The sequence below is a fragment of the Platichthys flesus genome, chromosome 7, assembly GCF_949316205.1.
Source record: "Platichthys flesus chromosome 7, fPlaFle2.1, whole genome shotgun sequence".
NCBI classification, from domain to species: Eukaryota; Metazoa; Chordata; class Actinopteri; order Pleuronectiformes; family Pleuronectidae; genus Platichthys; species Platichthys flesus.
In genome coordinates this window covers 7,849,697-7,866,048 of record NC_084951.1, presented here as the reverse complement: position 1 = coordinate 7,866,048, position 16,352 = coordinate 7,849,697, and the positions used below count along the sequence as shown (strand labels likewise).

The window sequence follows — 16,352 nt, the reverse complement described above, 5'->3', positions numbered from 1 at the left end:
ATCTGGCAGCACATATCCATTCCCCTTTTTAATTCTTAGATCTCTCTTTGTATTGATCTCATCTGTCGACTGTGTTTATTTTCTCGCTGATGCCTTTTCCTTTTTCACCCGTTCTCACCCCTTTCTCTTATCTCCCTTCCACACACTTCTCCATAACACCGCACTCCTTCCCCAGCCTCTAAGTCTTCCCTTGCATGGCCGCCCCTTTTTTCCGTTCAAACCAACCAGCAGGAGTTATATAGCACACAAACCCAATCTGGACACATAAAATAATACATGACAATCCGTTAGGCGACAGAGGAGTCGTCTCTGACAAAGCAACCCATTTTAATACTTCTAAAGATCTAGCTTGATTAGATTAGCTCTGAATTAAGGATATGGAAATGCTAAATGGGTCAAACGTAGGAGTTCCTTTGAAGGGTGAGTTTAAAATAGCTAACTGTTTTATAAATGTCTGAATGTCGTCTCCTTTTTCTGCTCCTTGCTGTGTCCCTCAACAATGTTAAACTGAGTTCCCCCACTTCTCTTTCTCCCCCTCTCTCTGTCACATCCTCTCGCTCTGTCTCCCTCTCTATCTTTCGCTGTCTCTCTTCCCTTTTCTCCTGCTGGTGATGGGGGGGGGGGGGGGGGGGGGGGGGTTGCTTGATTAGAACACACGTCGCCAGGTTCCCCCCACATCGCATCATTGCATTTGATTAGCTCCAATCCCCTGCTCCCTCCCTTATCACTGGCAGCACAACAGGTAGCAACACACACTGACACACACACACACACACACACACAGATACACATGCATGCGCGTCACAATCTCACTTTCAGACTTATCAGAACTCCACGGCTGCCTGTATAAACGTGCACTGGCTTATATTGACACACACACACACACACACACACCCACACACACACGCAAACAGACCCACACCCACCCACACACACTGCTGGTGCTGTGGCAAGGTAAAGCCAGCATGATGCTGACAGCTCCCTGTCCCTAATGAAGCATTAATAAACTGCGTCACAAAACAGTGGATCAGGGAGCAGCAGTGGTCCCCACCTGCCTGGCTGTCTGCACTCTGCCAGAGGGAGAGATCAGAGGGGAGAGGATCACTGTAATCCCCCATCCTCCAAAACCCCTCTGCTCCACTTTTCTGAGAAACCTCACCCCCATCTCCTTGGTGCCGTGCTAATGCTTCTCTACTTTTCAGTTTTTCAAATAGTCGCGAGCAGCAAGTAAATGTAGTTTTATTGAAAGTTTATTGCTGTAAAGATAGTTGAGTGTAAAGGGTCTGTATTTATTTGTATTTGTTTATCTTGTCTATTCTTGGTGACCACTCAAAGCGCTTTACAGCACAGCTTTATTTCCCACCCATTCATAGACATGTTCTTACTGTGTCTCTGTCATACATCCGTCACACAGTCATCAGGGGTTGGGGTTCAGTATTATGCCTCTTGGGATCTAACCACTGGCCTACTGGTTCAATGGACGACCGGCTCTACCTCCATCGAATCACCTCTGGCCTCTTGTCTGGGGCTGTGGACGACATACTGTAAAGGGCCGTCTGATTTAGAGCAAAGTGGATTTCCTGACTTTCGCTGCTGCAGAGTTTCTGACATGTTTTCCAGTGTCACTCTTCACTGTGAGGGTGCTCAGCGCAGATAGTTAGGATGTCTGTATGGAGTGGGCCTGTCCTGTTTTTGTTAGACAGCTCATCTGTCGACAAAATCCCCAACAGCTCGTCTTTTCATCATTTCTCTTTGCGGCACATCTCCTCTCCTTCTGCTGTGCACGTTCAAGAAGAACAAAGTTTTTTGTGCTCGTCTCCACTTTGCATTTGGAACACACTGTCTAGTTCTGCCCTCAATCTGAACACACATTAAAATTTAACTCTTCTAACAAGTTACTTGCTGGAAGCCGTCTTACCTCTGCAGTCACAGCATAGTACATGACAACCAGACTGATTTCTGTCTTAGTTTGTGCCCCTATTTATGCAGCTTGTGTGTTACACCTGATGTGTGAACGTGTGTATTCAGGAATTGCCCGCAGCACATGAATTCCCAATTTGGCAGGCGGGTAGTGCAGGCACAGTACGTTCCTGATGGGCAGACAATGCCTCTTTCACTCCGAACCAAATGAAGGTGCTGAGCAGAGATATTCCAGAAGGTGTGTCCTTTCAAACGCTGCATGACGGTGATTAGAAGAATTAGAGCGATTGTTCAGGAAGAAAAAGCAATTAAATCAGCTGTAATGAAGAGAGAAGAGTTCAAAAGGCTTTCAAGAATAGAAAAGAATAATAGAATTCTTAAAAAAAAGCAATTTCACCTACATCTGTTCGCCGTATGGGGATTTCATATCTCAAGAGACGCTCATCGCATTGGCTGCAGATTTGGCATGTGTATGGTTGATAATGGTTGGAAGTAAAGTGTTGAATTTGGTGTGATTTGGACACAAAGCATATTCAATATCAATAAACAGGCGACCAGCCCCTTGCAGTCAATTGGGGTGGAGTGTAACGGTCATTCTGGGGACTGAGGTGAACATGTCTTCCTCTACATCCTTGGATAAATTACACCAGTGGCCCGCGGGTCAGAACGGACCCGCCAGCAATTATATCTGTCCCACCAGAGCATTTTGATCATGTGATTAATTGTATTTCACCATTTCAAACTGACACAGACATTATTTAGCTTGTTGCTGCAGTGCTTTATATCGAGCCGAATTACAGAGCTTTCACTTTTGAAACGTTGTGAACTTGTGTCAGTTGCCTAACAGAGTTTTGATGTAGCGGAATGTGAACAGTAATAAAGCAGATTCAGTTTCATCTTATAAAAGACTTTAGAATCGATGCCGAAAAAAGTGTCATTGCCAGAGAGAAAGCTTCAACCAGCATCCCCCAACAGACCGAGTAAACAGCCATGTTTGGAACCGAAACTGTGCTCGTCTTTGAAATCATACATGTGAATACATAAGGGAATATTCTTTTAATTGGGTCTCAGACAGCCGGCTGTCCTTTCGGTGTGTCCTCTCCTTCCCTTGTCACAGACTAGAGATGTCATCTCTCTGTCTGTGCCGCTTTGCCTTTGCTTCAGTGTCACTCTGCGTTTCTATCTTTTCGTCTATCTGTATCCTTATCTGTGTTTTTTACTCATTATCTTCCTCCATGGAAACCTCCCCGAGCTTTACTCCGGCGAGGGAGACTGATCTAATTGGTATCGAGGATCATTCTAATTTAATGGAGCCGATGCTGCTGACTTCTCCAGCCTCTCGCTTTCTCTTCTTTCTTTTGCCACCTTTCTCGTAATAATAATGAGAAAATATAACAGAGAACTCCCTGAGGTTTAATGTGGTAAGTGTATTTTTTTTTTCAATGTGCGCTTGTTACACCGATCACACTCGCAAAGGCAATTTTCCTGCTTGTCTGAGTCTGGGAAGAGATTTTGATTTGCACTAACGCCCCTTCGAGGGTACGAGTCGTATCCAAATCGGCCCCTGTTAGCATTCAAATCAAGAGCCCGCACCTCCCCTCCCTGTTCTACCTAGCCCTTGTGCCTGTGGCCCTCTTTGCCTGTCTACAAGCCAGCTTCACTCAGAGGAAAGGAAGACTTGGTAAAGAGAGAGAGAGAAAGAGAAAGAAAGCAGGGATATTATTTAATGAGATCAAGAGGTGTGGGGTGGATGCTGCGTACTGTCACAAAGCAAACAGGAGACCCTGTCTCCCTCCTCTTCCTCCTCTTCCTGAGTAGCTGCGAGGGCCGTCTCCACCATAAAGACCCACCACTCTACAGAAACAGGACATACACCGCCTCCCTCTCCCAACAGCAGGTGCATGTAAACAGTACGGCTTTGAAGGTTATTTTTACGCCATATAACAAGAGCCCAAACTATTTTAGACATGTTGATTGTGTAGTGAGTGTGACTTTGTGCTCGTTGTTGCACTGACCTTATACCTGCTGTGAGAGATAACACAAGGTCTTTAGTGCAGCACTGTTTCCCACAGGCCATCAGTGTCTCATTGTTCATATGATGAGACGCAAATAAGAGGCCAAGTGTCACAGCCGCTTTGTGGTCTGAATTGGCTGCCAGTCAGCCACTGAGTCACAGGCTCACACTTTCCTCCAGTCTCCTTAAGCTCCAGCTGTAATTTGGCACTTTATTTTGAAGTTACTTATGTGGTGTCTCTGCCATAAATTAGGCTCGGAGTCAGTTTCAAAGTTCCCTGCTGCAATACGGCACAAATGTAAAATGGGAAGGAGAGAAAAAAAGCGTTAGTTAACGAGTCAAACGCACCGAACCTCAAAAGGACTTGACAGGAGAGAGTGGAAAAAGAAAGGAGGGGGAAAATGTGTCACGAAGATGAGGAAAGGGAGGTGTGGGGGGGGATATCCTTTGATCAAGAGCACTCCTTGTAGCACTGCTGTCTCCTTACACATCCATAATATATTTCTGCACACACTCCTGTCTCTTATTAACAAGCCGGCGCCATGCCATCCGGAAGGCAGGTGTGGAATGTTCAGGAAATGCATTCACGTGAAAATACTAAAAACAAAAAGCATGGCAAAGAATTTGAAACGTAATATATGCTTATTGATGTTGGTTGCAACAAAAGAGGGTATAATATCAAACATGAGTAAATATCTGTTCTGAAAAAGGCAGGCCTAGGAAATGAGAGGGCTGCCGCTGCTCGGCTCCTCTCTCGCGGGAGACCCTGTTTGTCCATGACAGTCATAAATATGTATCTTGCAGCAAGATGACAGCGATTGTAATCTGGTGGCCGCCTTTTGTCGAGCATATGAAACCCGAGAAAAGCTCCCATCGGTGGCGAACACAGACCAAATTAAAAGTGTCACCCTCTCCCATCATTGGAATGAGTCACTCAGCGACAAGTGGCACGCTGTTTAATTAGGGTGGAAACAAAGACCTCAGGGGGTGGCGGCGGAAGTGGGGTAATGCTCTCTCCCTTCCCCCCCCCCCTCTCTCTCTCTCTCTCTCTCGCTAGCTCGCTCTCATTTGTGGAAAAGTAAATATTCAGAGAGTCGCTTTTCAGCCGTGGCGATTAAAGCATGCCCGAGCATGGCAAAAGAGAGTGTGTTATGAATGCAAAGCTCCTAATTCAATTCACTCCGCGCCGCGAAAGGAAACTCAACTTGGCCGCGGAGACAGCTGTGGCGGTGCCTCCTTAACCAGGGGTGTCAAGTCGTTCCCCAAACCCAGAGTCACTGCGCTGGTCTTCCACCAGTGCCCCTGCAGCGTCTTAAAGTCGGCGGCCTGGATTCACTCCAGTGTACAATGGCAGCGAGTTTCCTGGAGTGCAGCCGGTCGACAGGTCGCACGCTCCAATGTGAGAACCCCTCTGTTTCTGACCCAGTGTTGTTTTGCTGTCTGTCCCTGCAGCTCTGAAAGACCCCTGCGCCGACGTGAAGTGCAGCTACGGCAGCACCTGTGTCCAGTCGACAGACGGCTTGGCGGCTAAATGCATGTGCCCGCTCGGCTGCGAGGGCAAGCCCGAGGAGAAGGTGTGTGGCAGTGATGGGAAGGACTACCGCAACGAGTGTGAGCTCCATCAGCACGCCTGCAAGAGCCAGAAGAACATCCGGGTGCACTTCCAAGGGCCCTGTGGTGAGATATCTCTCTACTCTCCCTCTCTCTCACTCTCATGTCCATACATCTATTAGCTATTTACCACTTACATAGACATTGGGCGAGAGATGGGGTCCACCTTTGACACCATTGCAGGGCCATCATATACCTCTTTTACAACAAAATGAGTGGGTATACATGTCTATTTAAATGTGGTTACACCCACAAAACAAAGGCAAATGGTTATTTTCCTTTGCCAGTGAAGGAGTTTACCTTTCAGTTGTTTCCCCCCCAGTGCGTAATGTTTGAAGTCACAAATCCTTTGGAAGCCTCACTGCCTTGCTAGTGTTTCATCTTGCACGATAAGAAAAAATCACTGACGCACATGGTTCGGTCTGTAGAAAAACAATAAGTACACCATAGTTTGTGGCTTTTACGCACCAACGCCTGGAAGTTCAATCTGTGTGAATGTGTGAAAAACTTCGGTGTTAGCATCCAGAATGCCAAAATAAAGAAGAGGAAGAAGAGGACAGCGCATTCACCCGGGTGTACCACTTCCATTACTTTCAATAATAGCCTGAGCTGCTTAAAGACTGTGTCCCCTGCAGAGTAGGGCTGGGAATCGAAACTCAGGTTCCATATAAGGAACCAAATCCAAAATGCCAAGTACCGGGTACCCATACAAAAAAACACCATTCTTCATTATTAGTCCAGTTTTAGTGAAAAATGCACCTCTTGATTCCCGAAATCACGAGGTTGAAAACCCTTTTTTAATTTGTCTGACAGTTACTCTGCAATGACACAAGGTGAAACCAGAAAACCTCTAATGGATTTTCTTCCTCCTGTTCTCTCTCCCTTCGTCTCTTTGCTTTTCTCCTCTTCACTGTTTACCACCTCTGACTTTTCTTGTTTCTCCCTCACACACTCCACTTACTGACGACACGCCTCTGCTAATTCTCATTTATCATTCAGGCTGCCCTGCTCCATACAGGCGTGAATTGTTGTTTTCTCCAAGTGGGTGTTCAATGCTGGCGTTTTCACTTGGGCCCAGCTTCTTTGCACATCCTTGTTATCATCAGCCGATGGTTGTTTACTCCCAAGGCTCTCAACTTTATAGAGGCTTTTTTTTTTTCTTGTGCTGAGCCAGATGGGGGAGAATAAACGTCTGACACAAACTGTCTCTCAGCAGCGGGAGCCTCTGGCAGACAGAGCGGGTTGGTGGGCGATGAGTGATGGATGTGCAGGTCTGCCGGCGGAATGTTGGTCCTATAAATCCAGACGGAGTCGAGTCAAAGTGACCCAAGTGCCCCCCGTCCTCCCTGGGGAGGGTCGGAGCTCAAGGGACCAGCCGGTCCTGATGGGCCTCTAAATCTTCCTCCAGCCGTTTCATCTCAAGCCTTGGCTATTTGGAGTTGGTCGCTCGAGCCAGACACATGCCGTTGATTTATCCGCGCTGCTAGTTTTTGTAGCAAACAGGCCATTCCTTTTGTAATTACCCTACTTGCTCAGCGAGAGGAAAGCACGGATCCTGTTCTTCTCAGTTAATGGGAGGTAATGGTCTTTCTCACAGATAATGGTCCGGTTGGCGGGAGAAGCACTGCCGCATGCAGACACACTGCATGCATTATGACAAAGCCCCCGCTTGCTTGGTTACTCGCGCGCTTTGTATTGGGCTGATGGACAGTCTGGGCCGGCTCCCCGCCCTCAACAGCCAAGCTCCTCTTTCCCATTTTATGTCCCAGCATAGTTGCTTTTTGTACGTCTTCAAAAGCTCCTTGGAAACCATTTCCCATTACTCTCTATTTCTCTTTCTTTCTTCTCCTTTCATGATGATACCGTCTTTCATCCTCGGTGCGATTTGAACGCCTGGCAGTTTGGCAGTGATTTGATATATTGCGATGCTACATAAATCCTTTGCCTTCCCACGCGCTGAATTCACGGCGAGGAGGATAAAGCCCAGGTCTCTGTTTCACGGAGTAACACCCCTGTCCTGCACATCCACAAACCAATTCCATTATGATCGCGGCCTGATATGACCGAACGTGCCAGACCTATGCTCCCCTGGAAGGAGAGAGGTGCCAGGGAGCAAATCAAACCGGCCGTCTCTTCATCCATTTCCTTGTCTTCCCCTTTCACATCCAAGGTCCCACTCTGAGCTGCTCTCAGCTGCGAGCAGGGCTGATGCTATCTCTGGAGCAGCAGTGATGGAGGGTCATGTTTCGTCTTCTTCACGCTTTTACTCTCATCTCTTTTTGTCTTATCTACTCTCTGAATTTACAAGACTGATGTTGTTATTGCATTCAGTCTACATTCAGTTGATTTGTCCCGAACGTCATTTTGCAGGTATATTGTCGTTTACTACAACCAACGATTTTGATGAGAGCCCCACAGCTCTCTATAACCAGTTTCCATATCCAGATCAAACTTTACTACATATTCTGCAAATGTCTACTGCAGCACATACTGTACTCATGAATGCCTGTGTCTCCCCAGACCCGTGCAAAGACAGCGAGAACAGTCTGAGCACGATGTGCCGAGTGGAGGCTCACACCCGCCAGACCTTGACGTTCGACCTGCCGGAATCGTGCCCTCCGGACAGAGAGCCTCTGTGCGCCAGTGACGGTGCAACCTACCCCAGCGAGTGCGCCATGATATCAAAGGGCATCCAGAAAGGCATCAAGCTCAGGAAGATCCACGCAGGACGCTGCAAGAGGCCCGGTAAGGACAGCTTCTGTGCTTCTTTAAAGGGGGTTAAAAACTCAAGGGAAAATATTAGCTGCAATGAGATCTCATGAAAAAGATTGAGACCTCGGATCAATTGGGAATGTTCCATTCTAAATTAAAACTCAGATCCAAAGAATATGGGCGTCTTCTTCTTATTACCCTGATCAATGACATGAGGAGACAAATTATTACATTGAAATATGGCATCATATCTGTTTGTATAGGACAAGTAGTGAGATGGGTTTTGAAGGATTGAGCAAAACGTTCTGGCCAACAATCAACAAATAGTAATGAAAACACAATCTAGAGGCATCTGCATCACAGTATGATAAATGTAATCTTGTAATTTCACATAATGCACGTGATCTCTGTCCTCGATTTGAGCAGGACCAGGCGAGCTGGAATTAAAATCTGACTGTGGTGCCGTGATAAATGACACTCAGGTCTCGGGATCTGTACTGTATCCATGCCAGCAGTAGGCTCCTTCAGTCTGATAAGAGCCTCCAGGGCTGTTATCTGTGCTATTAGAACACGCGCCTTAAGCCTTAGTCAACAAAGGGCTGTCATCTTTTACTGTATGTCTGATAGCCATCGTAGGAAATCCAATTTTGCCGTTGCGTTGTCGACGGGGCTTCATGCCGCACCATCCGTGCCGGTTAATAGCAGCGATGGGCAGAGACCCCCCCCCGTCCATGTGGTGAGAGCTCTGACAAAGGCAAAGACAAGAATAGATCACTTCTGGACACACTCAGGTTCAGTGGACAGCGAGGGCTGATACACACTCCTTTCACACAGCCCGGGTCTTCTTCCTGCTCTGCTTGACAGACTGATGGAGTGTGTGGGTTTTAAATTGCACAGCCTAAGTAGCGTTGTGAGTTGGTGTTTCCATGTCGGTTTTGTGCGTTGGGACGTGTGTGTTTGTGGGCAAGTGGATTAAGGTCTTTTCCTTTTCTCTTCTCACCACCCTTACTGCTCTGCCTTTTTCAAATCAAAGACGAATTCAATTTGAAACAGAGGTCCATGAAATCGTACCCCTAAGCAAATTACAAATTGCTAACTAATGAAAATGGCCATTTCGACTTGTAACCATGACATTGCACATCCTTGTAGCCCTCTCACTCAGATACAGCAGCGATGTAATTAACTGTGGCATGACGGGTTTTTAAAGAAAAGAAGAAGAAGCAATTGAATTGCTGTACAAATTTGATCCACTGATCAGGAATGAAATACATTCGAAGCCTGGTGAGCGCCTGCCGAACAGAGGCCTGCTTCAAATTGGATTTTCTCACTTCAATGCTAAATTTTCCATTTTCACATGAGCAGTGTTTCTTTCTTTCTTCTTAATTTATACAGAGATTTCTGCTTAGTGAGTCAAAATGTAATGAATCAAGTAGTTAAGACTTTAACTTGACCCTGAAATTAATTTTCTTGCGCTCCCCAAATGAATAAAGTTATGAGGGAACTTTATTATTAAAGTTAGATGGGAGCGTGGAAAACCTGATCTCCAGTAAGTTGTGATAAGTTACATCACCAAAGAGCATGAAATAACTCCATCCACGATGTTAAGTTTCACTTCACAGAGTGCTTAGGGTTTTGCTTATTAAACATTTTTGGGCCATGAATAATATTGTAATAAAACTAATGACAGACCTAGATTCCCACTCCAAAACACACAAATCCGCCTTAAAATCAATCAAGCTTCACCAAATGTCACACTCTAGATATCAGTCCCCTAAATTTGCCAGATTTTTTTTCATCAAGATCTTCAAATTAATCGTGTTGAAAATTCCTGGATCCGCACCAAAGGTGAATGGACTATTTCCTGACCCATAAAGCGTCCTCCCATCCAGTTTCAAGCACAGACAAACAAACCTCTGAACCGTACCCATCTGGTGGAGGTAAAAATAGTATATGTTGTGTCGAGAGAGCAGTTATTTCTGTGTTGACGGCTGCAGAGCTCTGATAAAATTCATCATCGAACAAAGTAAATTTTCCACAAATGAAGAAAACAAATTCCCTGATTTGCTTTTTCGCCTTATGGCCTTTGATCAAAAGGACAGAAAAGCAGAAACCAGTAAACAATCCAGCGCTCCTTTGGCTGACCTTTGGGATATTTAGTCTCTACAGCTGTGAACAGGCCCTTTCATTCTTCTTTGAATGAGAATTAATGGTCGTAAATGTATATTCAGTTTCAGGTATTTCCACAAAAGGCTTAACCTCTGCCACGGGAAAGAAAAGCTTTCACACGCGCTGCTGGTGACATCAGTCCAGCCTAACATGTAATTACTGTTTGGATGAAGACGGATTTATTTCCCCATGCTTGGACCAGCAGTGTCACACGGCACGAACAATCATCTCTCTGTCGCAACCCTGCTAGAATGAAATGTTTTTTTTTTTTTTTTTTTTTACGCTTGCTGAGTTCTTCTGTTGTCCTTTCCTCTGTGTTGGATCCGCCACACTGGCCCAAACTGGCAGATGGACGTGGCTCTAAAAAGCCTTATCAGTGTCTGTACAGACTGGTGACAGAAAACAGGAAGCAACAGAATAACTGAATTGCACAATTATTATAATTGCAGATTCTGCCATATCAGGAATGCGGGGTTACTCGATAGATTTGCACGTCTCGACATAGGGTCGGGTTAAGGGGTTTTAGACGATGTACAGATGCCTGATTCACTTATGTGTTTACCCTTCTACCATTTCAGAGGAGTGCAAGGAGGGGTGTCTCTACAACGCCGTGTGCCTCGTGGAGCAGCTGAACGCCCGGTGCTCCTGCGACCCCATCGAGTGCGACGGCACCTACAAGCCCACGTGCGGCGAGGACGGCCACACCTACAACAACGACTGCATCCGACGCAAGACCGAGTGTCTGAGCAAGACCCTCATCCCCATCAGGCACCCGGGGCCCTGTGGTGAGTGGCGCCGGAGGACGGGAAAGAGGGGTCTTTACCAACACTGCCGTTGTTCTCTCTCGATCCCTCTTTGTCTTTCTCTGCTTATATTTAACGTGTACTCAGTGTGTTTCTCCTTCTGTGTCACCTCAGCTCACTGTGTTCACTGAGAAGTGTCTGAAATGGTTCATAAGTGATCTCTGAAGGGGGGGGGGGGGGTACTCAAACAGACAGGACGGGTGTGCCTTCCTCCACTCGTTCACCCGCCATTCATCTCCTCACCCTGGTCACGCTCCATGCCCACCCATCTCGAAAAACACACCCAAACTGAAACCCCACCGTCATATTTCATCCACCCGCTGTCTGTCTCCTTCTCCTCCTCTCCTCTTCCACTCTGGTGGCTTCTCTCTTCTTTTTCCCCCCCTCCTCTGTCTTTGTCTCTGTGTTATGTGTGTTGCCTTTCTTGTATAAAAAAAGCTATTCTTTCTTGTTTCAGTGCGTCAGTCAGTCTGTCTGTCTATCTATGTCCGTGTGGCCGTCTTCCCGGCTGCGTGGCTGCAGGTGAAAAGTGGGGTCAGCCCGTGGGCGACCTCATCAGGCGGACTCTGAGGGGTGAAGCCCTTCCCCTCTCTCCGTGTGGACCTAACAGGAGGGGTCTTGTACCGCTGCCCTTTTCCCTCTCACTTGTTCAGTGTGTGTCTCTGTGTCATTAATGTCTTTTCCCTCTGTTTACGCTCCTGCAACGATGCAAACTGGAGGTTGGAGAAGTCTTCCTCTGTCCCTGCTCCCTGTGTTTTGTTCCCTGTCTTAACGGAAAAAAAAGGCCTCACCTGTTCCTCAATGCCGAAGCACTCCTCTCTCTCTCTCTCTCTGCATGCAGTCTTGCACGCCATATCCCAACCTCGCTTCCCAAATCGGTCCCTCTCTCCATCCACAGGACTGTCTCATAAAAGCTTGTATCTGCTTGGTGAATGCACGCAGCTCTTTTTTAGTTTTACCATTCGTGACCATGGAAGCTGCACTAGAGTTGAAGTTTAACTGTGCTTTGTTAAATCCTTCTGAATGCCGTACATTCTATCATTCTAGGATTTCTTTGAACACCTGAAAACAACTCAAATACAAGAGTTTGGCCTTAGATGGCTGAGAAGGTAGACTACTTGCTATTAACAGTGTGTACGCAAGGTGGCTGCTTTGAGTACCCTGTGTCCGTCTGGTGCGTAGGTTCTGCATATCTTTAGAATTTAACGTGAAGCGTGCGCAAGATGCAGTACCCTCATAAAGGTCGGGGGCAGTAGTGAGTCCATGACAGGGTCATTGGGCCTGTCAACAAGGACATCAGCAACAGACCAGGTGACCAGGTCCGGAATTACCCACATTTATATGATTGTTACAATTTATATATCATTGCAGAGTGCTACGATTTTATAAGTGAACATAGAAACCTTTAAATGGAAACAAGTCAGAGACTGTTACGTCTACGCTTTCTGGAAAATGGTGGGTGCCGGAAATTAGATATTGTCATATTTACTTTTAAGTATTGTCAGTATACTCAGTAAGTGCGCATTTTAAAAGAACGACTACAGACAGGACAGAGGCACTTCAGGGGCCAATCAGCTTTCAGCTGGGGTCATCACCACCCCCCCCCCCCCCTCCCGGCCTCTGGATCCGCCCCCGCTTATTCACCCATTGGGTCCAGATCAGTCGTATCATGGGCATCAAAGTGTAACTGCAGGATCCTACGCCCCTAAAATTGATGTAAACAAATCAGAAGGATCATTTCATTTAATGGCTTTGTATAAACTCTGTCCAGTGGGGAGCATGTTTACTACATACAGTGGAAAATTGGGCAAGTAGCTCCTGGTGTTTCTGTTTATTATCTCCAGCTGATATCATCTGCAGCCGGCGACGTTTGCCAGTTTAACCAGTAAAATGCGACAGTCAGCACTCTCTTCACCTGAGGAAGCTTGGGGGTGTGCTGCAGAATGTAGTTTACATTCTAAACCATTGTTCAGTGTCTATAAAAGGAGGGAGTCTTTTATGTGACCAGGCAGAAAGGAAGGGGCCCGACTTCAGGGGTTTGTGTCCCTCGGCAGAGCAACAATTAATCTACACTTCTTTTTATCCTTATCTTCAATCGATCCCGTACCTTAATCACTTGTTTCAGTTTTCTAAACTACTTGACACAACCAAAATCGCTCCATACGTTTGACTAGACCATACCCATGCATTGATTTAGAAAAATATAATGAATATACTGTCACTGATCATTATTCACCCCAACGTCAACTATTTGTTTGTGCTAAGAAGCCTGTTGCCCTGATACAAATTTCTTGTTTCCAATAAACGAAGAATGAAGAGGGATATGATTCAGCAGCAAATTATATTAACCCACAACCAAAGCCCGGGCAGCACAGACTTCAATAAATATAAATGTGGAAACAGTCGGCAGATTTTCAAATTATATCACAAAATGTCCATATTGCACTCTGCACTTTTGTTTCCAATTTGTTTCCCAGTGTTAACCGATCGACAGATACACCCAAACAATCAAAGTGTCTCAGTTAAAACTAGTGATGAAGGTTTTTAATATGTAGAGGCACACAAATGAAAATTGATTTTCAAAAGTCAAAAATCTATTTTTATGGTTGTTGTTTCAGTCCATTATAAACGCGGCTTTGACTTATAACAAAAGCCTTTTCCTTTTTTCCAGGTTATTCCTCTCGTCCTCAGGCAAACAGCGTTTTCAGTTCCTAAAACTCAGAGGTTTACAAACACTTAACAAAGTGTTGGTTTTTCTAAACTGCAGTTTCTGGAGTTTGGGAAACAACGACGTCACAGCTAACTTTGCACATGCCAGGGGGCGCCCTTAGCTCAGTTGGTAGGGCGTCCCCCCCCATGGGCCTAGGCCAGCAGCGGACCCGGGTTCGATTCCAGCCCGCGGTCGTTTCTGCATGTCACTCCCCTCTCTGCCCCATTTCAACTCTGTCTCTCTCTGCACTATCAATAAAGCATAAAAATGCCAAAAATAATTCTAAAAAAAAAAAAACTTTGCACATGCCCATCGTCACTCTGTGTAATAGATATGTGCCAGAAACAACAACCATGTTATAAGCCGGTTTTTCTTTAGCACAGCAAAGTGCAAAAGTGTAAAAATACAAACAATATTTACAAACAAATCACATATTAGGTTCTGATTCACCATAGCACCTTAGGCTGTGTGACTGACAGTTCTTGGCTCAATTGATGAAACAGATCAAATGGTAAAAAAACTTGACTAAAGATATGATGAGCTACTCCATGTTAAAGCAATGACAGTCAAAGGAGCAGATGCTCAATGAGCAAGCTCACAATCCTCCTCTCTGGTATTTGACAGATAGTTGATGTAGACTTGATCGCCACCCACTGGCCCGGCATGTTTGTTTGAGCGATTTTTGTTCTGATCGGGGGATATTTTGTAAAACCAGGAAAACATCTGTTTAAAAAAAAAACCTAGTGGTGTAGAAAAGGCCAAATTGTTCTCCCTGTTAGGTCTAGTAGTGAAAATATTTCTTTCTGTTATTTACTATTGATTTTTGGTGGTGTTTTTCTTTTTTAATAGTCTTAAATATATCTCCCTAGGCATTTTGGTTATTTCCAATGAAACCTCTGATAAACCAGCATACATGCTGAAGCCTGAGTCAACTGCTCGTGCTGCTTCATGTCATAGTTCCTCAGTCAGCAAATCCGGACACGCTGCGTAACTTTGGCCAGAGTTTCTGTCCACATTTCTGATCATTGTGGTGACACAGGCGAGAGAGAAATGTCTGCCTGCCGACACGGGGACGGAGCTGAACACGAGTGTGTGTCCAGTTGTCAGTATCAGGAGGCCCAGGCACTCTTTAGCAGTTTTCAGCCGTCAGAGCTGCGCATATTTCTCGTTATGGAAATGACAGTGTGAGCGTTTATGTGTTTTGCTCCGTTTCATTATTTCTGGCAAATAGTGTCTGAATCCTACACCCCCACCCCCGCCCCCACCCCCCTCATCTTCTTCTTCCTCTTCCCCTTCCCCCTCTCTCCTCATCCTTCCTCTCTTCCCTTGCGCATCGCAGCCAGCCGTCAGCGACTGGTAGCATGTTTCTTTAATGTGCGTTTCTTTGTTGACATTTGCATATTTTTCAAAACAGGGAGCCACAAACACCACCATGTTTTAATTAAACATCAAAAGAGGCAGGCATAGGTGCCCACTGAGACTGCTGGTTTAGTCAAACAGATGATGTGCCCTGCAAAGAGACATAAAGAGTGTGTGTGTGTGTGTGTGTGTGTGTGTGTGTGTGTGTGTGCATGAGTATGTGGTTGCGTGCGTGCGTGAGTCTGTGTGTGAACATGTTGGAACTTTCTTTGTCCCTTATGTTCTTTTGCAGTTTCTCTTCACTCCATTGTGTTTGTAGGGCTGAGTTAAATTGAGCTATAGGTGCCTCCCTGTAATAACACTGCAACTTATGAGACTTCAGAGATAACAGACACTCAGGGATGCTTGCAGTGTCTGTGTGTGTTTGTGTGTATGTGTGTGATGAGGAGCACACACATACACATAGTGAGACACACTCCTCCATTGTGCTTGTGGTCTCACATTGACTCGCATTGTCAAACGGCAACAGCCCAAGGAGAACTGTGTCATCATTGTACACACACACACACGCACACGCACAAGAGACAGAAAAAGTTTTATATGTCTAAAAAGTAAAGGTTTGATTTATGAAATTATCATTACTCGATAAATAATGATCTCTATTCTGGTTTCATTGGCTGAGTGGTGCAGGGGCCAGGGTGATCGATCGTCCTGCCAGCTGTCAAACGGATAAAATTCCCGCATTCTGACACTGTCATAAATCTCCTTTCATGTCATTCCCCCGATTCCTCCCCCCCCCCCCCCCCCCCCTCTGTAATCAGCCGCACACACCAAAACGTCGTGCAGAGAACTCACCTCTGTGGTCTTCTGTCTAGTCCCTCTCACAGAAAACAATCAGATTGATATCTAAAGGTCTTTCAACTGATTAAATTGATCAAGGCACCACCAGGCGGAGTCACGGATCTTAAAGATGTCCGAGAACACGCGAGCCAGTGAAGGATTTCCTGGTAGTGAATCAGAGCGGGCTGCCGGGAAGGAAGAGGGTGAATAGGTCGGA

General features: G+C 45.9%; 1 protein-coding gene across 4 annotated transcripts in view; it reads left to right on the top strand.

Annotated features, from left to right (window-relative positions):
- The window catches only part of agrn (agrin), a 242,876-nt gene that overhangs the window by 147,185 nt on the left and 79,339 nt on the right, over nt 1-16,352 (top strand). For all 4 annotated transcript variants that reach the window (XM_062391981.1, XM_062391980.1, XM_062391982.1 and 1 more), the window contains 3 exons: nt 5,387-5,611; nt 8,066-8,290; nt 11,002-11,208. In XM_062391981.1, the coding sequence (XP_062247965.1) occupies nt 5,387-5,611; nt 8,066-8,290; nt 11,002-11,208 (657 nt within the window). The remainder of the gene's footprint in view (nt 1-5,386; nt 5,612-8,065; nt 8,291-11,001; nt 11,209-16,352) is intronic.